Source organism: Oncorhynchus mykiss, chromosome 1 (assembly GCF_057628025.1).
Source record: "Oncorhynchus mykiss isolate SJ-2025 chromosome 1, ASM5762802v1, whole genome shotgun sequence".
Classification (NCBI taxonomy): Eukaryota; Metazoa; Chordata; class Actinopteri; order Salmoniformes; family Salmonidae; genus Oncorhynchus; species Oncorhynchus mykiss.
The window spans coordinates 62,063,821-62,089,715 of NC_143022.1; the positions used below are offsets into that span (position 1 = coordinate 62,063,821).

The following is a 25,895-nucleotide window of genomic DNA, read 5'->3' on the forward strand; positions in this document are numbered from 1 at the left end:
ATAACGGGTTAAAACTGCAGCCAACAAGCCAAGAAACACACTCCAAGTCTAAAAATACCTCTGTGGTGAAGTCTGACGTATAGCACAAATGTAGCTAAAATAACATGAGATAAGCCTCCAAGAATAGCGTCGGTGATAAAGTGATACTGAATTCGTTCCTTGCGACAGGGGGTCTTGGTTGTAAGGGAGAGAAAGGGAACTGGTAGAGGTAATAACCATATAGGTCTTAAAAGGAGGACAAGATCAATGGCTCCTCTCACAGGCAGAGGTGGCGGTGAAACATGAGAGCGTGAGCTCTCCCATCTTGTCATTCATTACACCAGACACTCACAAAACACACCGTCAGTAGTGTAGTGACCCACGAATAATACAAAGATCTTGCATCAGAAATTAAACCCACATCATGCGCTATTCTCTCACACACACACTTATTGTTGCACTTGGAGTGAACCTTGTGCACTCACTGAGACAGCCTTTTGATTTACGTCAGTCATCGGTAATGTCCAGGATGCTTCTGGCGGACAGGGAGGGAGAGTAGACACTACCATGACCTTAGTGAATACAATTTAAACATTGGCTGATGAATGATTTCATTGCTAGCCGCCGGGCATCATTCTGGCAGACATGCAGAGTAAGGAGGACTAGAGGATGGCTGTCAAACACAACCAACAATCGTATCCTTGCTTAGGCCTACATCAAATAGCCTATGCGAAATCATAGGGTCTATATACTGTTATTAAACTATAGTGCTGTTACTGCAAGAGCAATCTCAATCGAAACAGAACTAAACGCGTCACAGCTTCTTTAAGTTAAATTCTCCTTCAAGGAACTTCCCGTTTTCCAGCTTTCAAGGAACTTTCAGACGTCACAAGGTTTGGAAGTGTGGCAACGTATTCATTTGTCCATTATTGGCCTCAATCATCTCATTTGTAGATATAATGTACTCCATTCAGTTAATGTAGCAATTGGACAATGCTGAAGCTACTTATCTAATCATCTTTTGGCTGTAGTGAAATGCAACCCCACATGAAAAGGTAGAGGGGCAGAGATGGGTGTGAGCAACTTCCGACACTGTGTCCATCACACTTGCCAGTCCAGCGGTGCATGCTTCACCTCCAGAGCTGCGGTGTCAAATTAACAAATAAAAGCAAAGACAGCAAGCCTCTGGAGATGTTTTCATGCTCTGAAGAACAGCGAAGACGAGACCTGTAGTTGCTTCAGTGGGTTCTGCAGAAGCATTCTTAGAAATGGAGCGAGCATGCAGCTCTCAGTAACACTTCCAAAGGATTTCACCATCATTTAAACATGTCAATCATCTCAATGACATAGATGATTTCATGTACAAAGAACTGTGTGGCAAGCCTGTCTCAGCCATTGCACGTCTACAGTATGTGTGGGTCAGGCTGCGTCAGGGTGGCTTGGTCAATACGCAAATGCACAGCTTGATAACTACATCATTTTGAAAATGAGAGAGGATAAGTTTGTTAATTCCTATTGGTATCCTTTCACTAGCTTGTTTGCTTTAGGTCTCCTGGTTGTTGCAATCCCTGACTCTTGTAGTCAGTGTGTGATTATTCTGGCTGTGTGTCTGGGAACGAGGTTGCACACACACACAGATGTGTATAGTACCCTATGTGTATGTGCATATTGTGTATGCTGTCTGTCTGTAAGTAAGTGAGAGACCCAACAGCATGCCCCAGGACAGCCTAGAGCGCAGACACCAGAAGAGGCAATCCACCCAGCCAAGGTATTCATGTAAGCTCCCTTTCTGGCCTTACATGTAAAGCTATGGGGCATGTGTAACCATTGAAGACTACAAATGGCCTGCTTCAAAAACAGAGCAAATCATAGCTCACACATCCTAACAGTCATACAGGTCTATCTACTGTATGAAAACCGTGTGCATCTATCGATTAAACCTTAGGGGCAGTAGTGAAATCCTGGACATGGAGAACTCAACTTGCTAGAGCGTGTGCAGACTTGAAAGTCCATTTGAATGAACCTGCAGATCCTTTTCAGAACCAGTCAGATTGCGGCTCTAGTAGGCCATCAATTGCAATCGTATCACACGGCCCTGGCCCGCACCCTCAAAGAGATCTGAAACCTGCCTGCTACAGTGCCTTCAGAAAGTATTCATACCCCTTGAATTATTCCACATTTTGTTGTGTTACACCCCAAATTCAAAGAAGTATTGAATATCTGTTTTTCTAATCCATCTACACACACACACACACACACACAATACCCCATAACGACAGTGAAAACATTTTTTTTGTTGTTGTTGTTTTGTGCTAGGACACAAATTGAGCTCAGGTGCTTCCAATTTCCTTTTATCTTCCTTGAGATGTCACTACAACTTGGAGTCCACCTGTGACCTGTGAATTCAACTGTTTGGACATGATTTAGGAAGAATCACACCTGTCTGTATAAGGCCCCACAGTTGAAAGTGCATGTCAGAGCAGAAACTATACCATGAAGTCCAAGAAGCTGTCTGTATATCTCAGAGATTGTGATGAGGCATACAGTACCAGTCAAAAATTTGACTTGAATTTTCATTCAAGGGTTTCTTTATTTTTTACTATTATCTACCTTATAGAATAATAGTGAAGACTACAAAACTATGAAATTACACATATGGCAGTACCCCCACAAAAAAAGTGTTAGTAGCCACCTTTTGCCTTGATGACAGCTTTGCACACTCTTGGCATTCTCTCAACTAGCTTCACCTGGAATGCTTTTACAACAGTATTGAAGGAGTTCCCTCATATGCTGAGCACTTGCTGGCTGCTTTTCATTCACTCTGCGGTCCGACTCATCCCAAACCATCTCAATTTGGTTGAGGTCGGGTGATTGTGGAGGCCAGGTCATCTGATGCAGCACTCCATCACTCTCCTTCCTGGTCAAATAGCCCTTACACAGCATGGAGGTGTGTTGGGTCATTGTCCTGTTGAAAAATAAATGATAGCCCAAACCAGACGGGATGGCGTATCGATGCAGAATGCTGTGGTAGCATTTATTTCATCTGCAATTTCTAAGGCTGGTAACTCTAAGGAACTTATTCTCTGCAGCAGAGGTAACTCTGGGTCGTCCTTTCCTGTGGCCAGTTTCATCATAGCAATTGATGCTTTTTGAAACTGCACTTGAAGAAACTTTAAAAGTTCTTGACTGGACCTTTACGTAATAATGGACTGCCGTTTCTCTTTGCTTATTTGAGCTGTTCTTGCCATAATATGGACTTGGTCTTTTACCAAATAGGGCTGTGTTCTGTATACCACCCCTACCCTGTCACAACACAACTGATTGGCTCAAACGCATTAAGAACTTTTGACAAGGCACACCTGTTAATTGAAATACATTCCAGGTAACTACCTCATGAAGCTGGTTGACAGAATGGCAAGCGTGTGCAAAGCTGTCATCAAGGCAAAGGGTGGCTACTTTGAAGAATCAAAAATATATTTTTGATTTGTTTAACACTTTTGGATACTACATGATTCCATATGTGTTATTTCATAGTTTTGATGTCTTCACTATTATTCTACAATATAGAAAATCGTAAAAATAAAGAAAAACCCTGCAATGAGAAGGTGTGTCAAAACTTCTGACTGGTACGGTTTATCTGGGGAAGGGTATAAAACAATTTCTAGAGAGTTGAAAGTTTCCAAGAGCACAGTGGTATCCATCATTGGGAAATTGAAAAACATTTGGAACTAACCAGACTATGCCTACAGCTGGCCGTCTGACCAAACTGGGAAACCGGGCAAGAAGGACCTTGGTCAGGGAGGTGACCAAGAACCCAAATGCAAGTTCCTAGACTGAGATGGGAGAAACTGCCAGAAGGACAACAGTCTCTACAACAAATCAAATTGTATTAGAATAGACCTTACCATGAAACGCTTATTTACAAGCCCCTTATCCAACAATGCAGTTAAGACAAAATATTTACAAAATAAACTAAAAATAACATAAAAGCAACAATAAAATAACAATAACAACGTTATATACAGGGGGTACCAGTACTGAGACAATGTGCGGGGGGCACAAGTTAGTCGAGGTAATTGAGGTAATGTAAAGTACCAGTCAAAAGTTGACACACCTTACTAATTTCTACATTGTAAAATAGAGACGACATCAAAACTAAGAAATAACACATACAGTGGGGCAAAAAAAGTATTTAGTCAGCCACCAATTGTGCAAGTTCTCCCACTTAAAAAGATGAGAGAGGCCTGTAATTTTCATCATAGGTACACTTCAACTATGACAGACAAAATGAGAAAAAAATGCAGAAAATCACATTGTAGGATTTTTTATGAATTTATTTGCCAATTATGGTGGAAAATAAGTATTTGGTCAACAACAAAAGTTTCTCAATACTTATATACCCTTTGTGGGCAATGACAGAGGTCAAACATTTTCTGTAAGTCTTCACAAGGTTTTCACACACTGTTGCTGGTATTTTGGCCCATGCAGATCTCCTCTAGACCAGTGATGTTTTGGGGCTGTTGCTGGGCAACACGGACTTTCAACTCCCTCCAAAGATTTTCTATGGGGTTGAGATCTGGAGACTGGCTAGGCCACTCCAGGACCTTGAAACGCTTCTTACAAAGCCACTCCTTCGTTGCCCGGGCAGTGTGTTTGGGAAAGACCCAGCCACATTTCATCTTCAATGCCCTTGCTGATGGAAGGAGGTTTTTACTCAAAATTTCACGATACATGGCCCCATTCATTCTTTCCTTTACACGGATCAGTCGTCCTGGTCCCTTTGCAGAAAAACAGCCCCAAAGCATGATGTTAAAATATATCACTAGCCACTTTAAACAATGCTACCTAATATAATGTTTACATACCCTACATTATTCATCTCATATGTATACGTATATACTGTACTCTATATCATCTATCACTTTGTTTACATACTCATCTCATATGTATATACTGTACTCAATACCATCTACTGTATCTTGCCTATGCCGCTCTGTACCATCACTCATTTATATATCTTTATGTACATATTCTTTATCCCCTTACACTTGTGTCTATAAGGTAGTAGTTTTGGAATTGTTCGCTAGATTACTTGTTGGTTATTACTGCATTGTCGGAACTAGAAGCACAAGCATTTCGCTACACTCGCATTAACATCTGCTAACCATGTGTATGCGACAAATAAAATGTTATTTGATGTTTCCACCCCCATGCTTCACAGTAGGTATTGGTGTTCTTTGGATGCAACTCAGCATTCTTTCTCCTCCAAACACGACGAGTTGAATTTTTACCAAAAAGTTATATTTTGGTTTCATCTGACCATATGACATTCTCCCAATCTTCTTCTGGATCATCCAAATGCTCTCTAGCAAACTTCAGACGGGCCTGGACATGTACTGGCTTAAGCAGGGGGACACGTCTGGCACTGCAGGATTTGAGTCCCTGGCGGCGTAGTGTGTTACTGATGGTAGGCTTTCTTACTTTGGTCCCAGCTCTCTGCAGGTCATTCACTTGGTCCCCCCGTGTGGTTCTGGGATTTTTGCTCACCGTTCTTGTGATCATTTTGACCCCACGGGGTGAGATCTTGCGTGGAGCCCCAGATCGAGGGAGATTATCAGTGGTCTTGTATGTCTTCCATTTCCTAATAATTGCTCCCACAGTTGATTTCTTCAAACCAAGCTGCAGATTCAGTCTTCCCAGCCTGGTGCAGGTCTATAATTTTGTTTCTGGTGTCCTTTGATAGCTCTTTGGTCTTGGCCATAGTGGAGTTTGGAGTGTGACTGTTTGAGGTTGTGGACAGGTGTCTTTTATACTGATAACAAGTTCAAACAGGTGCCATTAATACAGGTAACGAGTGGAGGACAGAGGAGCCTCTTAAAGAAGAAGTTACAGGTCTGTGAGAGCCAGAAATCTTGCTTGTTTGTAGGTGACCAAATACTTATTTTCCACCATAATTTGCAAATAAATTCATAAAAAATCCTACAATGTGATTTTCTGGATTTTTTTTCTCTAATTTTGTTTGTCATAGTTGAAGTGTACCTATGATTAAAATTACAGGCCTTTCATCTTTTTAAAGGGTGAGAACTTGCACAATTGGTGACTGACTAAATACTTTTTTGCCCCACTGTATGGAATCATGTAGAAACCCAAAATATATATTTTATATTTGAGATTCTTCAAAGTAGCCACACTTTGCCTTGATGACGGCTTTGCACACTTTTGCACAGTCCATCATTACTTTAAGGCATGAAGGTTAGTCAATGCAGAAAATGTCAAGAACTTTTAAAGTTTCTTCAAGTGCAGTCGCAAAAACCATCCAGTAGCTCTCGTGAGGACCGCCACAGGAAAGGAAGATGCAGAGTTACCTCTGATGCAGAGGATAAGTTCATTAGTTACCAGCCTCAGAAAATGCAGTCCAAATAAATGCTACAGAGTTCACGTAACAGACACATCTCAACATCAACTTGGAGACTGCGTGAATCAGGTCTTCATGGTCAAATTGCTGCAAAGAAACTACTACTAAAGGACACCAATAATAAGAAGACACTTGCTTGTGCCAAGAAACACAAGCAATGGACATTAGACCAGTGGAAATCTGTCCTTTGGTCTGATGAGTTTACATTTTTGATTTTTGTTCCTCTTTCTCTTGGAGGACCTGCGCCCTAGGACCATGCCTCAGGACTACCTGGCATGACTCCTTCTTGCGGTCCCCAGTCCACCTGGCCGTGCTGCTGCTCCAGTTTCAACTGTTCTGCCTGCGGCTATGGAATCCTGACCTGTTCACCGGACGTGCTACCTGTCCCAGACCTGCTGTTTTCAACTCTCTAGAGACAGCAGGAGTGGTAGAGATACTCTCAATGATCGGCTATGAAAAGCCAACTGACATTCACCCCTGAGGTGCTGACTTGCTGCACCCTCGACTACTGTGATTATTATTTGACCATGCTGGTTATTTATGAACATTTGAACAGCTTGGCCATGTTCTGTTATAATCTCCACCCGGCACAGCCAGAAGAGGACTGGCCACCCCTCATAGCCTGGTTCCTCTCTAGGTTTCTTCCTAGGTTTTGGCCTTTCAAGGGAGTTTTTCCTAGCCACTGTGCTTCTACACCTGCATTGCTTGCTGTTTGGGGTTTTAGGCTGTGTTTCTGTACAGCACTTTGAGATATCAGCTGATGTACGAAGGGCTATATAAATTAATTTGATTTGTAGTAGGATTCAATCTTAGTCCTGTATTAAGGTTTTGCCTATTTGATGGTTTGTCTGAGGGCATAGCGGGATTTATCAAAAGCGTCCTGGTTAGAGTCCTGCTCATTGAAAGTGGCAGCTCTACCCTTTTGCTTAGTGTGGATGTTGCCTGTAATCCATGGCTTCTGGTTGGGGTATGTACCATTGACATACACTTAGGTTAGAGTCATTAAAACTATTTTTTTCAACCACTCCACACATTTCTTGTTAATCAAACTATAGTTTTGGCAAGTTGGTTAGGAAATCTACTTTGTGCAATTCCAGTGGGTCAGAAGTTTACTGTGCCTTTACACAGCTTGGAAAAATCCTTTAGAAGCTTCTGATAGGCTAATTGACATCATTTGAGTCAATTGGAGGTGTTTACCTGTGGATGTATTTCAAGGCCTACGTCAAAACTCAGTGCCTATTTGCTTGACATCATGGGAAAAAAAATCTAAAGAAATCAGCCAAGAACTCAGAAAATAAATTGTAGACCTCCACAAGTCTGGTTCATCCTTGGGAGCAATTTCCAAACGCCTGAAGGTACCAAGTTCATCTGTACAAACAATAGTACGCAAGTATAAACACCATGGGACCACGCAGCAGTCATACCGCTCAGGAAGGAGATGCGTTCCGTCTCCTAGAGATGAACGTACCTTGGTGTGAAAAGTGCAAATCAGTCCCAGAACAACAGCTAAGGACCTTGTGAAGATGCTGGAGGAAACAGGTACAAAAGTATCAATATCCACAGTAAAATTAGTCCTATATTGACATAACCTGAAAGGCCGCTCAGAAAGGAAGAAGCCTCTGCTCCAAAACCGCCATAAAAAAGCCAAACTACGGTTTGCAACTGCACATGGGGACAAAGATTGTACTTTTTGGAGAAATGTCCTATGGTCTGATTAAATAAAAATAGAACTGTTTGGCTATAATGACCATCGTTATGTTTGGAGGAAAAAGGAAGCTTGCAAGCCAAAGAACACCATCCCAACAGTGAAGCAAGGGGGTGGCAGCATCATGTTGTGGGGGTGCTTTGCTGCAGGAGGGATTGGTGCACTTCAAAGTACATGGCATCATGGGGAACGAAAATGATGTGATATATTGAAGCAACATCTCAAGATATCAGTCAGGAACTTAAAACTTAGTCGCAAATGGGTCTTCCAAATGGACAATGACCTCAAGCTTACTTCAAAAGTTGTGGCTAAATGGTTCAAGGACGACAAAGTCAAGGTATTAGAGTGGCCATCACAAAGCCCTGACCTCAATCCTATAGAACATTTGTGGGCAGAACTGAAAAAGTGTGCGCGAGCAGAGGCCAACAAACCTGACTCAGTTACACCAGCTCTGTCAGGAGGAATGGGCCAAAATTCATCCAACTTATTGTGGGAAGCTTGTGGAAGGCTTCCCGAAACATTTGACCCAAGTTAAACAATTTAAAGGCAAATCTACCAAATACTAATTGAGTGTAGGCAAATTTCTGACCCACTGGGAATGTGATGAAATAAATAAAAGCTGAAATAAATCACTCTCTACTATTATTCTGACATTTCACATTCTTAAAATAAAGTGGTGATCCTAACTGACCTAAGACAGATACTTTTTATTAGGATTAAATGTCAGGAATTGTGAAAAACTGAGTTAATGTATTTGGCTAAGGTGTATGTAAACTTCCGACTTCAACTCTGCGTACAGTCACTGCTGGGACAACACCATCGATGCACTTATTGATGAAGCTGGTGACTGATGTGGTATACTCCTGAATGCCATCGGAGGAGTCCCGGAACATACAGTGCATTCGGAAAGTATTCAGACCCCTTCTCTTTTTCCACATTTCATTACTTTACAACCTTATTCTAAAAATTATTGAATACATTTTTTTAACCAATCTACACACAACACTCCATAATGACAAAGAGAAAACCGTTTTTTAGAAATGTTAGCATGAGACTCAAAATTGAGCTCAGGTGCATCCTGTTTCAATTGATCATCCTTGAGATGTTTCTACAACTTGGAGTCCACCTGTGGTAAATCCAATTGTTTGGACATGATTTGGAAAGGCACACGCTTGTCTACATAAAGGTCCCATAGTTGACAGTGCATGTCAGATCAAAAACCAAGCCATGAGGTCTAAGAAATTGTCTCTGGAACACAGAGACAGGATTATGTCGAGGCACAGACCTGTGGAAGGGTAACAAAACATTTATGCAGCATTGAAGGTCCCCAAGAACACAGTGGCCTCCATCATCATTCTTAAATGGAAGAAGTTTAGAACTTCCAAGACTCTTCCTAGAGCTGGCCGCCCGGCCAAACTGAGCAATCGGGGAAGGACATTGGTCAGGGAGGTGACCAAGAACCAGATGGTCACTCTGACAGAGCTCCAGAGTTCCTCTGTGGAGATGGGAGAACTTTCCAGATGGACAACCATCTCTACAGCCCTCCACCAATCACACCTCTATGGTAGAGTGGTCAGATGGAAGCCACTCGTCAGTAAAAAGGCACATGACAGCCCGCTTGGAGTTTGTCAAAAGCAACCTAAAATGACTCAGACCATGAGAAATCACATTCTCTGGTCTGATTAACTTCTTTAGGCTAGGGGGGGATTTTGACGTCCGGATGAAACGTGTGGCCAAAGTAAGATATGCATATTAATAGTAGATTTGGATAGACATCACTCTGAAGTTTCTAAAACTGTTTGAATGATGTCTGTGAGTATAACATAACTTATTTGGCAGGCGAAACCCCGAGAACAAACCATCCAGGAAAAAAATTAAAATAAATCGGAGGTCACTCTTTTCAATGGGTTTTCAATGGGAATCTAGATTTCTAAGGCACTTGCAGTTCCTATCGCTTCCACAGGATGTCAACCGTCTCTAGAAATTGGTTGTTTTTCCTTTGAGAAATGAAGAAGTAAGGCAGTTCAGAATGAGGGTCAAGTGAGGTGTATTATTTGTTAGAGGCGCGTGACCTGAAAGCACGCTCCATTTTTTCATCCTGTATTGAACACAGTTTATCCCATCTTAAATTTGAATCGATTATTAAGGTTAAGAATACCTAAAGTTGTATTCGGAAAGTTGTTTGAAATGTCTGGATCAAGTTTACAGGTAACTTATTAGACACTTTGTAGTCATGTTACACGAGTTGGAACCGGTGTATTTTCAGAATCAAACGCGCCAAATAAATGGACATTTTGGGGATATAACGACGGAATTAATCGAACAAAAGGACCATTTGTGATGTTTAACCTGTTGGTACTAGGGGGCAGTATTTTCATTTTTGGAAAAAAAACGTTCCCGTTTTAAAACAGGATATTTTATCAGGACAAGATGCTAGAATATGCATATAATTGACAGCTTTGGATAGAAAACACTAACGTTTCCAAAACTGTAAAGATATTGTCTGTGAGTATAACAGAACTGATGTTGCAGGCGAAAGCCTGAGAAAAATCCAATCCGGAAGTGCCCCAGGTTTTGAAAGCGCTGCGTTCCAATGAGTCCCTATTGAGCTGCGAATGTCCTATCAACGAGCTTACGCTTTCTACGTATTCCCCAAGGTGTCTACAGCATTGTGACGTAGTTTTACGCATTTATGTTGAAGAATAGCCGTAGGCAGCTACATTGCGTAAGTGGTCACATGATGGCTCCCAGGGTGACTCTCGCGTAAAATACAGAGGTAGCCATTACTCCAATCGGTCCTACTGAAAAACTAATTGTCCCGACGGATATATTATCGAATAGATATTAGAAAAACACCTTGAGGATTGATTATAAACAACGTTTTCCATGTTTCTGTCGATATTATGGAGCTATTTTGGAATATTTTTCACCGTTTTTGTGAGTGCAATTTCTGGGCGATTTCTCAGCCAAACGTGAAGAACAAACAGAGCTATTTCGCCTACAAAAATAATATTTTGGGAAATAATTAACTTTGGCTATCTACCTGGGAGTCTCGTGAGTGAAAACATCCAAAGTTCATCAAAGGTAAACGATTTAATTTGATTGCTTTTCTGATTTTCGTGACAAGGTTGCCTGCTGCTAGCAAGGCATAATGCTATGCTAGTCTATGATAAACTTACACAAATGCTTGTCTAGCTTTGGCTGTAAAGCATATTTTGACAATCTGAGATGACAGGGTGATTAACAAAAGGCTAAGCTGTGTTCCAATATATTTCACTTGTGATTTTCATGAATAGGAAGATTTTCTAGGAAGATTTATGTCCGTTGCGTTATGCTAATTAGTGTCAGGCGATGATTACGCTCCCGGACCCGGGTTTGAGAGAGTCACAAGAAGTGAATGGACAAATTGGAGTGCCAACAGAAGAAGGTCTTCAAAGGTAAGGCATGAATTATATGTTATTTCTGACTTTTGTGTTGAATTCTGATTTTCATGTGTATGTTTGATGGTTTGCTTTCGCCATAAAGCCTTTTTGAAATCTGACACTGTGGCTGGATTAACAAGAACTTAATCTTTAAACCGGTCTATTACACTTGTATGATTTATGAATTATTATTATGAGTGTTTTTGATTTGGCGCGCACACTGGGTGTTGTCAAATCAATCCTGTTAACGGGGATTGGCGCGCGAAGGGATCACTAAGAAGTTAAACCAAGATTGAACTCTTTGGCCTGAATGCCAAGTGTCACGTCTGGAGGAAACCTGGCACCATCGGTGAAGCATGGTGGTGGCAGCATCATGACGTGGGAATGTTTTTCAGCGGCAGGGACTGGGAGACTAGTCAGGGTTGAGGAAAAGATGAACAGAGAAAAGTACAGAGAGATCCTTGATGAATACCTGAGCGCTCTGGAGCAGGTTCTCAAACTGGGGGGCGAAGGTTCACCTTCCAACAAGACAACGACCCTAATCACACAGCCAAGACAACGCAGGAGTGGCTTCGGGACAAGTCTATGAATGTCCTTGCGTGGCCAAGCCAGAGCTCTGACTTTAACACGATCGAACATCGCTAGAGAGACCTGAAAATAGCTGTGCAGTGACGCTCCCATCCAATCTGACAGAGCTTGAGAAGATCTGCAGAGAAGAATGGGGGAAGTCCCCAAATACAGGTGTGCCAAACTTGTAGTGTCTTACCCAAGAAGACACAAGGCTGTAATCACTGCCAAAAGGTGCTTCAACAAAATACTAAGTAAAGGTTCTGAATACTTTTGTAAATGTCATATTTCAGTTTTTTGCTGTCATTATGGGGTACGTGTGTAGATTGCTGAGGGGAAAAAAATAATACATTTTAGAATAAGGCTGTGGAAAAAGTAAATGGGTCCAAATACACTGTATTCCAGTCTGTGCTAGCAAAACTGTCCTGTAGCTTAGCATCTGCTTCATCTGACCACTTCCGTATTGAGCGAGTCACTGGTACTTCCCGCTTTAGATTTTGCTTGTAAGCAGGAATCCGATTTGCCAAATGGAGGGCGAGAGAGAGAGAGCTTTGTATGTGTCTCTGTGTGTAGTAAAGGTGGTCTAGAGTTGTTTTTCCCTCTGGTTGCACATGTAACATGCTGGTAGAAATTAGGTAAAGCAGATTTAAGTTTCCCTGCATTTAATTCCCTGGCCACTAGGAGCGTCGCCTCTGGGTGAGCATTTTCTTGTTTGCTTATGGCTTTATACAGCTTGTTGAGTGCGGTCTTAGTGCCAGCATCGGTTTGTGGTGGTAAAAAGACAGCTACGAAAAATATAGATCAACTCTCTTGGTAAATGGTGTGGTCTACAGTTTATCATGACATACTCTACCTCAGGCAAGACATCCTTAATATATTAGATTTCGTACACTAGCTGTTATTTACAAATAGTCACAGACCGCCACCCCTTGTCATACAGGAAACAGCTGTTCGGTCTTGCCGATGCACAGAAAAAAATAGCCAACTGTATATAATCCATGTCGTCGTTCAGCCACAACTGAACATAAGATATTACCGTTTTTAATGTCCTGTTGGCAGGACAGTCTTGAACGGTGCTCATCCAGTTTATTCTCCAATGATTGCACATTGGCCAATAGGACGGATAGTAGAGGTGGGTTATCCACTTGCCCGACGAATTCTAAAAAGGGCACCCGGACCTGCATCGCTATCTTTTCTTCATGCAAATGACTGGGATTTGGGCCTGTCCATTTCTGGAGTAAATCCTTAGTGTCCCAACACATAAAAAAAATATTCTTCCAGTTTGAGGTGAGTAAACGCTGTTTTGATATCCAGAAGCTCTTTTTGGTCATAAGAGATGGTGGCAGAAACATTATGTACCAAATAAGTTAAACAACGTGGGACACACAAACACACACACACAAAATAGCGCAATTGGTTATGAGCCGGTATAACGTCAGCCATCTCCTCCGACACCATTCTCTGGGGCAGCAGGGTAGCCTAGTGGTTAGAGCGTTGGACTAGTAACCGGAAGGTTGCAAGCTCAAACCCCCGAGCTGACAAGGTACAAATCTGTCGTTCTGCCCCTGAACAGGCAGTTAACCCACTGTTCATAGGCCATCATTGAAAATAAGAATTTGTTCTTAACTGACTTGCCTAGTTAAATAAAGGTTAAAAAAATTAAATAAACGAACTTCACCAATCTGGGCATTATGAGAGAGTGGCCAGATGGGAGCCGCTCCTGAGAAAAAGGCATGCATGACAGGACACTTTTTTTTTGTTGCTAAAAGGCACGTGAAAGTCTGATCATAAGGCAAACGATTCTGTGATCTGTGACACAAATGTAGCTATTTGGCCTGAATGCAAAGCGCTATGTCTGGAGAAAACCAGGCACAGCTCATCACCCGTCTAACACCATCCCTACCGTGGTGGTGGCAGCATCATGCTATGGGGATGCTTATGAACAGCAGGGACTGGATGTCTTTTAGTCCCCATTTCGACTAACCTGCCAATAGTCCTTAAACATTAAAATACAATTTATAATACAACCACATGTTCACATATTACAAACATACATAATATACTAACACAATGACCCAATAAATACTCAATCTAAAAAATATTGATTCTTCATCTACTATATAGTCATACAAAGTTTATGTATTATATTTAAATTGTTTTAAAATAATGTTTAAAATGTATATATTGAAAGGTTTCTAGTTTGCTCAGTTAATTTATTCCATTTCTGTATTGCTCTAAATCTAAATGTTATTTTGCCTATTTCTCTTTTCTGTCAGGATAGCGCATAGATGGTGGACAATCTATTCCTAGTATTTACGGAATGTCTGTCTCTTACCAACTGAATACCGTTGTGAATAGAACTTGGCCGTTTTAAATTATGTATATTATGAAATAAAATAAGCATGTTTTTTTTTCAATTATCCTGTCGATTGATGACCAACCAACAACACTGCGCATGACTGCAACAGAAGAACCATATCTCCACCTTAAAACAATCCTTGCTGCTTTGTTCTGTGCATTCTGCAGCCTCCTAACTTCACTTAATGATACATTTCCCCAGACCACAGAACAGTAATTCACCTGACGCTCAATTAATGCATGTGTTATTTGCTGAAGAATTTTTCCCGGTAAATATTTAGCTATCCTTCTGATTATGCATGCTGTTTTAATCTTTTTTTTATTATTATTATTATTATTATTATTATTATTATTATTATTATTATTATTATTATTATATTATTATTATTTTTACATAGATTAGTTATTTGTGACGATCATGATAAGCAGTCTAGTTGCACTCCCAATAGTTTGGTTTCTGCCACTTCTTCAATTTGTACTCCTCCCATACTTAATTGTATCCCATGCTGTTTTGGCCTTTTCCTAGTTGAACAGACCAACATCACTTTGGTTTTCTTTATGTTTAAAACAAGTTTGTTTTGGCAAATCCACTCCCTGATATTCTCCAAATCTCTTGTAAAGCTTGCTGTACCCGTTTAACCGATTGTCTTGCTGCATAAATTGTAGTATCATCTGCAAATATAGTAGCTTGAGTTTCAGCTAAGGCATAGGGAAGATCGTTGGTATATATTAAATAAAGAAGTGGCCCAAGGCAGCTGCCCTGCGGTATTCCACAGTTTAACACGAGGGGAAGAAAATGAACCATTGATATAGGTGGACTGTTTCCTGTCAGTTAGATATGACTGTACCCAATTCAATGCTACCTCCTTAAAACCATAATGCATTAATTTTATCAAAATTATTTCATGATCCACTGAATCAAATGCTGTACTGAAATCTAAAAATAGTACACCCACAAACTTGCCATTATCCATAGCATTGAGCCACTGGTCAGTCATATCAACCAATGCAGTGGTTGTGGAATGGTTTTTACAATAAGCATGCTGATTGGCTGTAATCAGATCATTCTTTTCCATGTACTCCCATATTTGTCTACTCACAATACCCTCCAATATCTTACTGAGTGTAGGGAGTATACTAATTGGTTGACTATTGGCAGGAGTAATGGGTTCTTTGCTGTCTTTCGGAATAGGACACAGTTTCACATGCTTCCATACATTTGCAAACATCCCCTTCTCCAGTGACCAATTAAATATGTATTTCAGTGGAACTGCAATCTGGGGAGCAGCACAGCAAAGCAAAATATTATCCATAAGACCATAACCTGTAGATTTACCATCAGGTAATGACTTCAACAGGCTTAACACCTCCTCCACTGACACCGTTTGCAAAATAAAAGAGCAGATCTTGTTGCTCATGATATGATCATCAATCCATTGGACAATAGCTTTCCTGGAAGAATGTATGGAGGGAACAATGAATGGAACCAAATTCAGGCAAATCCTTGATGAGAACCTGCTTCAGAATGCAAACAACCTTAGACGGGGTGAAGATTTATATTCCAACAGGACAATGACCCCAAGCACACAGCCAAAGCAACACGAATGGTTTCGGAACAAGAATGTGAAAATCCTTGAGTGGCCCAGCCAAAGCCCAGACTTGAATCCGATTTAATCTGTGGAAAGACTTGAAGATTGCTCTTCACCGCTACTCTCCATCTAACTTAACAGAGCTTGAGAAAATCTGCAGGGTAGAATGGGAGAAAATCCCCAAATCCAGGATGTGCAAAGCTGATACAGACATACCCAAGATGACTCAAAGCTGTAATTGCCGCCAAAGGTGCTTCTACAAAGTATTGACTCAGGGGTGTGAATACTTATGTAAATTAGACAGTTCTGTACTTCAATTTTCATAAAATGTGCAACACTTTCTAAAAACATGTTTTCACTTTGTCATTATGGGGTATTGTGTGTAGATGGGTGAGAGAAATCATTTGAATCCATTTTGAATTCAGGCTGTAACAACAAAACGTGGAAGAAGTCAAAGGGTATGAATAATTTCTGAAGGCACTGTAAATCCTGTCATACTTTGTCATAACCCGACTCAAGGCACAGAACAATCATGCAGCCCACTGTACAATACAGAAACCTCAGTTTCCACGACAACAAAGGAGGATGCCAAAGGGAAGAAAGCACAAGCAAAGCAGGGACTTGCTCATCAGTCAGATGAGATCAAACAATGCAGTGGTATCACAATTATTTTGGTGAAACAATCCAAAAAGACTGTTGGTCTGCATTGCAGCAGTTCTCCAACTTATCTTTCATGAGAGAGATAACAGATGCCTCTTGGCTCGACAAAGAGCTGATCTGCTTCAGACATACGGTAATGTCTGAATTGAAACATAATGAGTGATCTTGGATACGATGGTACAGGGAATAGTGAGTAGCCTACATTCCATGTGCATGCTTGGATACTAGCGCCTTCATGGTACGTAGTATAACTGATGACAGATTATGAATCCACTGACTCAGTGACTTGTCCAGAACATTTTGATTGGGATGGCCAAGGTGGGGCACAGATAGGATTGAATATTTTCCAGCTATTTCACAAAATGTTCCATTCCAAGAGTAAATCACTTTTCTCCTGGTTAACCTGGTATTTCCCACCAAAACTGGAAGTGTCATTCAAAAGCATTATATAAAGCATATAAATAGGCCTATGTCTGGATTAGATTAGAGGTTTAATTGAAAATCCAGGCCTGATGCTACCTGAGCCATACATTAAACACATTTTATGGGCCCTACATTAAAGATATTTTTAATGATCCCAAGCCCCCCCCCCCAAAAAATGATTGTGCGGTTATCCAATACATATAATTTATGATATAGGCTACTGTACATTACACACGACAGCAAAACATAAAAGCCCATAGATGTAGTTAGCTACAACGCATTCGGAATTTATTCAGACCCCTTGACTTTTTCCACATTTTGTTACTGTACGTTACAGCCTTATACTAAAATGGATTGAATTGCTGTTTTTCCCCCTTCATCTACACACATTACGCCATAATGACAAAGCAAAAACAGGTTCATTGAATTTTTACAAATGTATCAAAAAATATATAAAAAATAACATTTACATAAGTATTCTGACTTAGTACTTTGTTGAAGCGCCTTTGGCAGCGATTACAGCCTTGTGTCTTCTTGGGTAAGACACTACAAGCTTGGCACGCCTGTATCTGGGGGGTTTCTCCCATACTTCTCTGCAAGTCCTTTTAAACTCTGTCAGGTTGGATGGGGAGCGTCGCTGCACATCTATTTTAAGGTCTCTCCATAGAAAGCACACACATCCCTGCGTCACTCCACTTTTCAGTTCACTTCTCTTTTCGCTGCAGCTAGCAACTGGAAGAAGTTGTTGGGGGGGGGGGGGGGGACACACAAACTGGACAGTTTTATATCCATCTCTTCATTCAAAGACTCTATCATGGACACTAACTGACAGTTGTGGCTGCGTCGCCTGATGTATTGTTGTCCCTACCTTCTTGCCCTTTGTGCTGTTGTCTTTGCCCAATAATGTTTGTACCATGTTTTGTGCTGCTACCATGTTGTGCTGCTGTCATGTTCTGTCAGAGTTACTATCGGGTTCTTGGTCACCCCAGTGACCAAGGCCCTTCTCTCCAGATTGCTCATTTTGGCCGGGAGGCCAGCTATAGGAAGAGTATTGGTGGTTCCAAACTTCTTCCATTTAATAATGATGGAGGCCACTGTGTTCTTGGCGACCTTCAATGCGGCAGACATTTTTTGGTACCCCTACACATATCTGTGCGACAATCCTGTCTCGGAGCTCTACGGAAAATGTATTTGACCTCGTGGCTTGGTCTTTGCTCTGACGTGCACTGTTAACTGTGGGACCTTTTATAGACAGGTGTGTGCCTTTCCAAATCATGTCCAATCAATTGAATTTACCACAGGTGGGCTCTAATCAAGTTGTAGAAACATCTCAAGGATGATCAATGGAAACAGGATGTACCTGAGCTCAATTTCAAGGCTCATAGCAAAGGGTCTGAATACTTATCTAAATAAGGTATCTGTTTTGTTATTTTTAATACATTTTTTTTTTTTTAAATAACTTTTCACTTTGTCATTACGGGGTATTGTGTGTAGATTGATGAGGGAAAAAAATATTTAATCACTTTTAGAATACGGCTGTAATGTCACAAAATGTGGAAAAAAAGGGTCTGAATACTTTCTGATTGCACTGTATCTGATACCGTCTTGCCAAAAAGAATGACATCATTGTATTTTTGTCCAAACAGCATCACATGCTGACTACACCGGCCACAACTTCAGATGCAGCCATGGGGTTTTCACTTTCAGACCTCCTCTGATGACTTACTGTATGACAGAGAGCTAGAGCATGATGGAAGCATCATGTGTTCCTTACAGTGGTGCAGTGGCCCGTTTAGTCTGCCTAGTGCCCTTTGACTGACCTCTGACTCTGGGGTTTAGTCATCTGTTGGCTCTGCCTGACACACTGTAGGCCAGGGGGTCTGTGATCTGAACAGCTGACCAAAGGCTGCAGTAGTGAATGTACAGTAGTGAGTGAGTGTTTAGTAATTTACCAACCTTAGTTTGCAGTACTCCTACATCTTATTTGACTAAATTAGGTAATATAGTTACTTTAAAAAGGTTGAATGAGAAACATTCAACTACGGAGTACAAACGGCTCTTTGAAAACATGATTAAATTAATATTAATTGAAAATAGTTTAGACGGACAGGAGGTGTGTACGTAGAGGGTCATGGTCAGAAATCGAAATGTCAGTTGCTCTTGTCTATTTAAAGGACAGAGCCAGTCATGACTGTTGGCAGAGATGACATGTCCCAATTGGTTATTTACACATTATGTCTGGGAGTCTTATTACATCAGGTTATGACAAATTGTGTGAGAGATTTGGGGTTGAATGGGCCTTCCACTGGTTAAAAATCATAAGTCAGTGACAGAAGGGAAGGTTATTGTACAAGAAAGTTGAGATATGTACCTAGTGATTACATTATCTGTCAGTGTAGTCTATAGGTGCTCCATACACATAAATTAATGCAACATCTTGTATGACCAAATGAAACTTTGGAGTGTCCCCTCACACCTGAGTGTCACTGTGATCACTCACCTTCTTCATTATACCAGTCTTCCTCTTGCTAAAAGTTGTGTATCGCCTCAACTTGTTGTCGATGAATTCCATTTTTATCTTCACGCGCCCACGTGTCTTCTTCCCTGGCTTTGCGCCAGCGACACCTTGGGGGACCACACCATAACCCCCCGGTGGTATCCCGGCCTCCTGCCCTGTCACCGCAGCCTCCATCTCCAGTCTCTCCCGCTTCACACTTCTTCTGTTGTCCCCGATTGAACCCATCGGATCGTCTTCATCCCCCGAGTCTGAATCAGCGTCCGACCCACTGCAACCCATTGGCGCACACTCTTTGTCCGGGTCGTAGCGGCTGCCTCCGCGAACCCCAATTCCCATGTTCAGACCGATGCCTCCCTGAGCAGCGGTCTGTGGAATCGTCGGTCCCGTCCCGTTCCCTGGTCTCGCCCCACCTCTTGCACCCACTCCTGGACCGTTGCCTCCCAACATCCCCACCGCACTGATGCTGTCGCTGACCCGAGTTTTCGATTGCCTTGCTCTGACCAACACAGGGCGAATCCCAATCACCCCAGAACCGTGACCTGTGTTTTCCCTGAAAGACGCTGACCCGTTTCCAGATTGTGCTGATCCAGCCTGGCTTGGTAGCATTCTAGTTAGAGGACCCGGTCCCTGAAATCGTCAGCCGACTGCTGGAGCGCGGGTCAGTAAAAATTACAGCACGGTTCATAAAACCCAACCACCAAAAAGGTAAACAAACAACGAAATTGCGGACATTGCAAAATTGTCATCTGTTTGAAACCACTAAAGCAAACTTTCAAAAGTGACGCTGCCCCTGAGACCTTTCAGCCAGGTTCAGTTTAGCTCAACCTCCTATATTTCCAAAACTCAGAGCACTTTCTCAAAAAAGAGGGAAAATCGAAGAGAGCATTCGTTATTACTCCGCCATGTCATGTAGTTCACACCATAATCGCGTAAAATGTCGTCGGTATCCGCCTTCAATTCACAAAGGCTGCAGATATTTCATCGAATATCACGCAATATCAGTCTTGCAGTCGTGCATTTTCACACAAAACTGATGTATTTTTTAAATAATGTATTCGAGAGCGGACTACAACTCAAGATCTACTTTCCTCCTTATAAAGAGATACAATGTTTCCTTTTATGGAGTTGTATCTCCTTATTTGGCGAGTCACAGCGTCGTCTACGGATTGGCCGATTGGGATCTAGGTTGAGCTACCATTGGTCAATGGGGCATGTTCATTAGAATAAATACCAAAATGGTTGCTGAACACTGTGGACTGGCAAGGAGATGTTGGTCTTCTTCCGATGCCTATGCAGCGTTCAACTCGGAACTCAGACATTTCCGACTACAGGGGCGAAAGAAAAAAAAAACGATCTCCGACTGGGAAAATAGTTTCGAACTGTCATCCAACTCGAAATTCCCAGTTAGAAACTTTGTAGCTCTACAAATGTTCCCAAAATCACTGATCTCGTTTTTCTTGTTGTCTTGAAAGCACCAATAGACGTTGCTGACGCATGACAGATCTTACAATGCCTGGATATGTATTTTAGATATCAGCTAACCTTACTGCTAACATTATATGTTTAAAAAATTAATATTTAACCACATATGTTATGTTAATCGGCACTGTTGATGACGTGCCACGCAACCATTAGTTGTTGCGTCACCTTAACCGTGTTTCCGCACGGACCCTTTAGAGCGCAACACACAACGCGCTCTACTATTCCACAGAGTTTTTAAACCGAGAGGCGCAACCTCGCAAAACTTCCGGGAACGCTTGCGAAGCAGACCAGGCTGGGTTTTGGAGTTTGAGAAGTCAAAGAGAACAGTGACATTTTACCTTAGTTTCTCGAAATCTAAAGGTACAACCTAGATATTCGAGCCAATGTCTTAAGTAGTTGAACATGTTGTTACTCCAACCTCATCAAAGTGACCGACTGATACCTTTTAATTTTTGTGAAAAACAACTTCAAAAATCGAATCAAAATCTTTATATTGAAGGACTGACTTTGATTTGATGGCCTGCACACATGCTTAGTTCAGCACAAGACGACATGGGATTTCTACTGGAGAAGCAGTTTCTGCCCATCTTTGTAATCTATGGCTGTGTGCTCTGGGTCTCAGTAGCTAGCAGCTGTCTGTCTCTTTTGTGGTGCTTAAAAATCCACAATGTGCTCAGCATTGAGCAACAGTTTTGAAGGAAAACTTACAGAAAATTCAACCATAAACACATACCTAGGCATTTCTTTAGATGACAGCAAAAACTTAATTTGCACAAAAGTCAAGTCTACAGGCTCCTGAACAGCTTCTATTCCCAAGCCATAAGACTGCTAAATACAGTGGGGCAAAAAAGTATTTAGTCAGCCACCAATTGTGCAAGTTCTCCACTTAAAAAGATGAGAGAGGCCTGTAATTTCCATCATAGGTACACTTCAACTATGACAGACAAAAGGAGAAAAAAAATCCAGAAAATCACATTGTAGGATTTTTAATGAATTTATTTGCAAATTATGGTGGAAAATAAGTATTTGGTCAATAACAAAAGTTTACCTCAATACTTTGTTATATACCCTTTGTTGGCAATGACAGAGGTCAAACGTTTTCTGTAAGTCTTCACAAGGTTTTCACACACTGTTGCTGGTATTTTGGCCCATTCCTCCATGCAGATCTCCTCTAGAGCAGTGATGTTTTAGGGCTGTTGCTGGGCAACACGGACTTTCAACTCCCTCCAAAGATTTTCTATGGGGTTGAGATCTGGAGACTGGCTAGGCCACTCCAGGACCTTGAAATGCTTCTTACGAAGCCACTCCTTTGTTGCCCGGGCGGTGTGTTTGGGATCATTGTCATGCTGAAAGACCCAGCCACGTTTCATCTTCAATGCCCTTGCTGATGGAAGGAGGTTTTCACTCAAAATCTCACGATACATGGCCCCATTCATTCTTTCCTTTACACGGATCAGTCGTCCTGGTCCCTTTGCAGAAAAACAGCCCCAAAGTGTAAAAGTATAACTTTAGACCGTCCCCTCGCCCATACCCGGGCGCGAACCAGGGACCCTCTGCACACATCAACAACAGTCACCCACGAAGCATCGTTACCCATCGCTCCACAAAAGCCGCGGCCCTTGCAGAGCAAAGGGAACCACTACTTCAAGGTTTCAGAGCAAGTGACGTCACCGATTGAAACACTATTTAGCGCGCACCACCGCTAACTAAGCTAGCCGTTTCACATCCGTTATACTCACCCCCCTTTTGACCTCCTCCTTTTCCGCAGCAACCAGTGATCCGGGTCACGGCACCAATGTAACAGTATAACTTTAGACCGTCCCCTCGCCCATACCCAGGCGCGAACCAGGGACCCTCTGCACACATCAACAACAGTCACCCACGAAGCATCGTTACCCATCGCTCAACAAAAGCCGCGGCCCTTGCAGAGCAAAGGGAACCACTACTTCAATGTCTCAGAGCAAGTGATGTCACCGATTGAAACGATATTTAGCGCGCACCACCGCTAACTAAGCTAGCCGTTTCACTTCCGTTACAAAAGCATGATGTTTCCACCCCCATGCTTCACAGTAGGTATGGTGTTCTTTGGAGGATGCAACTCACATTCTTTGTCCTCCAAACACGACGAGTTGAGTTTTTACCAAAAAGTTATATTTTGGTTTCACCTGACCATATGACATTCTCCCAATCTTCTTCTGGATCATCCAAATGCTCTCTAGCAAACTTCAGACGGGCCTGGACATGTACTGGCTTAAGCAGGGGGACACGTCTGGCACTGCAGGATTTGAGTCCCTGGCGGCATAGTGTGTTACTGATGGTAGGCTTTGTTACTTTGGTCCCAGCTCTCTGCAGGTCATTCACTAGGTCCCACCGTGTGGTTCTGGGATTTTTGCTCACCGTTCTTGTGATCATTTTGACCCCACGGAGTGAGATCTTGCGTGGAGCCCCAGATCGAGGGAGATTATCAGTGGTCTTGTATGTCTTCCATTTCCTAATAATTGCTCCCACAGTTGATTTCTCCAAACCAAGCTGCTTACCTATTGCAGATTCAGTCTTCCCAGCCTGGTGCAGGTCTACAATTTTGTTTCTGGTGTCCTTTGACAGCTCTTTGGTCTTGGCCATGGTGGAGTTTGGAGTGTGACTGTTTGAGGTTGTGGACAGGTGTCTTTTATACTGACAACAAGTTGAAACAGGTGCCATTAATACAGGTAACGAGTAGAGGACAGAGGAGCCTCTTAAAGAAGAAGTTACAGGTCTGTGAGAGCCAGAAATCTTGCTTGTTTGTAGGTGACCAAATACTTATTTTCCACCATAATTTGCAAATAAATTCATTAAAAATCCTACAATGTGATTTTCTGGATTTTTTTTCATTTTATCTGTCAGAGTTGAAGTGTACCTATGATGAAAATTACAGGCCTCTCTCATCTTTTTAAGTGGGAGAATTTGCACAATTGGTGGCTGACTAAATACTTGTTTTGCCCCACTGTAGCTAACAAAAGGACTCACAAACACAGATCACATGTAACCACGCCAGCCCAAGACCTCCACATCCGGCTTCTTCACCTGTGGAATCATTTAAGACCAGCCAACTGGACAGCTGATGAAACTGTGGGTTTGTACAACCGAAGAATCGCTGCACAAACTGTCAGAAACCATCTCAGATAAGCTAATTTGCGTACTCGTTGTCCTCATCAGGGTCTTGACCTGACTGCAGTTTGGCATCGTAACTGACTTCAGTGGGCAAATGCTCACCTTCAATGTCCACTGGCACGCTGGAAAAGTGTGCTCTTCACCGATGAATTCCAATTTCCAACTGTACCGGGCAGATGGCAGACAGTATGGCGTCGTGTGGGGGAGCGGTTTGCTGATGTCAACGTTGTGAACAGAGTCCCCCGTGGTGGTGGGGTTATGGTATGGGCAGGCATAAGCTAAAGACAATGAACACAATTGCATTTTATCGATGGCAATTTGAATGCACAGAGGTATCATGATGAGATCCTGAGGCCCATTGTCGTGCAATTCATCCGCTGCCATCACCAGTGTGTTTCAGCAAGTTAATGTACATGTCGCAAAGATCTCTACACAATTCCTGGAAGCGGAAAATGTCCCAGTTCTTCCATGGCCTGCATACTCACCAGACATGTCACCCATTGAGCATGTTTGGGATGCTCTGAGTCTATGTGTACGACAGCGTGTTCCAGTTCCTGGCAATATCCAGCAACTTTGCACAGCCATTGAAGAGGAGTGGGACAACATTCCACAGACCACAATCCACAACCTGATCAACTCTATGCGAAGGAGATGTGTCACACTAAAATTATTATTATTATTTTAAAAATTTTACCTTTATTTAACTAGGCAAGTCAGTTAAGAACAAATTCTTATTTTCAATGACGGCCTAGGAACAGTCGGTTAACTGCCTTGTTCATGTAAATGAGGCAAATGGTGTTCACACCAGATACTGACTAGTTTTCTGATCCACGCCCATATATATTTTTTTTAAAGGTACCTGTGACCAACAGATGCATATCTGTATTCCCAGTCGTGAAATCCATAGATTAGGGCCTAATTAATTCATTTAAATTGACTGATTTCCTAATATGAACTGTAACTCAGTAAAATCGTAAATATTTTTGTTCAGTGTACAGTGAGATTGGTTACAGTTTCTCTGCCCATCCCTCGGCTTTTTACCGAAGCGGGTGGGTAGAACGCTTTGTTATTGTTTCAACTGCTGATTGCCGCTTCAATTAGGCCGATTCAATCAAATTTGAACAATTTCAAAAAATGTGATTAATAATCGAGTTAATCGCACAGAAAACAATGCGATGACCTCAATATATTTTTGAAATCATTTGACAGTCCTATGTTAAACACTTAGTAATAAAGGGTTAACATTATATCAGAGGTATTTAACACCATAAGTCACCTTCCACCAAGGGCCATGGACTACAAGCCCTCAGTAGTTTATTGTACACTATACCAAATTAAAGTTTGTCACATGGCAGAATACAACGGGTGTAAACCATACAGTGAAATGCTATCAAGCTCTTCCTCAACAATGCAGAGTTCAAAATCAGAGGTACGAAATAGAAAAAGATCTTTAAAAAGGCATGGAAACAACACTTGGTCAGATAAAGATCAACACATGAGAAATAAAACACACCAAAATGTAAGTTATGCCTTCAGAAAGTATTCACACGCCCCTTGACTTTTTACACGTTTGGTGTGTTACAGCCTGAATTTAAAATTGATTAAATTGAGATTTTTTCTGTCACTG

The 25,895-nt window shown here is 41.8% G+C and overlaps 1 protein-coding gene across 5 annotated transcripts in view; it reads right to left on the bottom strand.

Annotated features, from left to right (window-relative positions):
- The window catches only part of LOC110525667 (serum response factor), a 76,689-nt gene extending 52,737 nt beyond the window's left edge, over positions 1–23,952 (bottom strand). For all 5 annotated transcript variants that reach the window (XM_021606023.3, XM_021606030.3, XM_021606005.3 and 2 more), the window contains exon 1: positions 19,619–23,952. In XM_021606023.3, coding sequence (XP_021461698.1) covers positions 19,619–20,242 — 624 coding nt within the window. In that variant the 5' untranslated portion in view covers positions 20,243–23,952. The remainder of the gene's footprint in view (positions 1–19,618) is intronic.
- Positions 23,953–25,895: the final 1,943 nt, after the last annotated feature.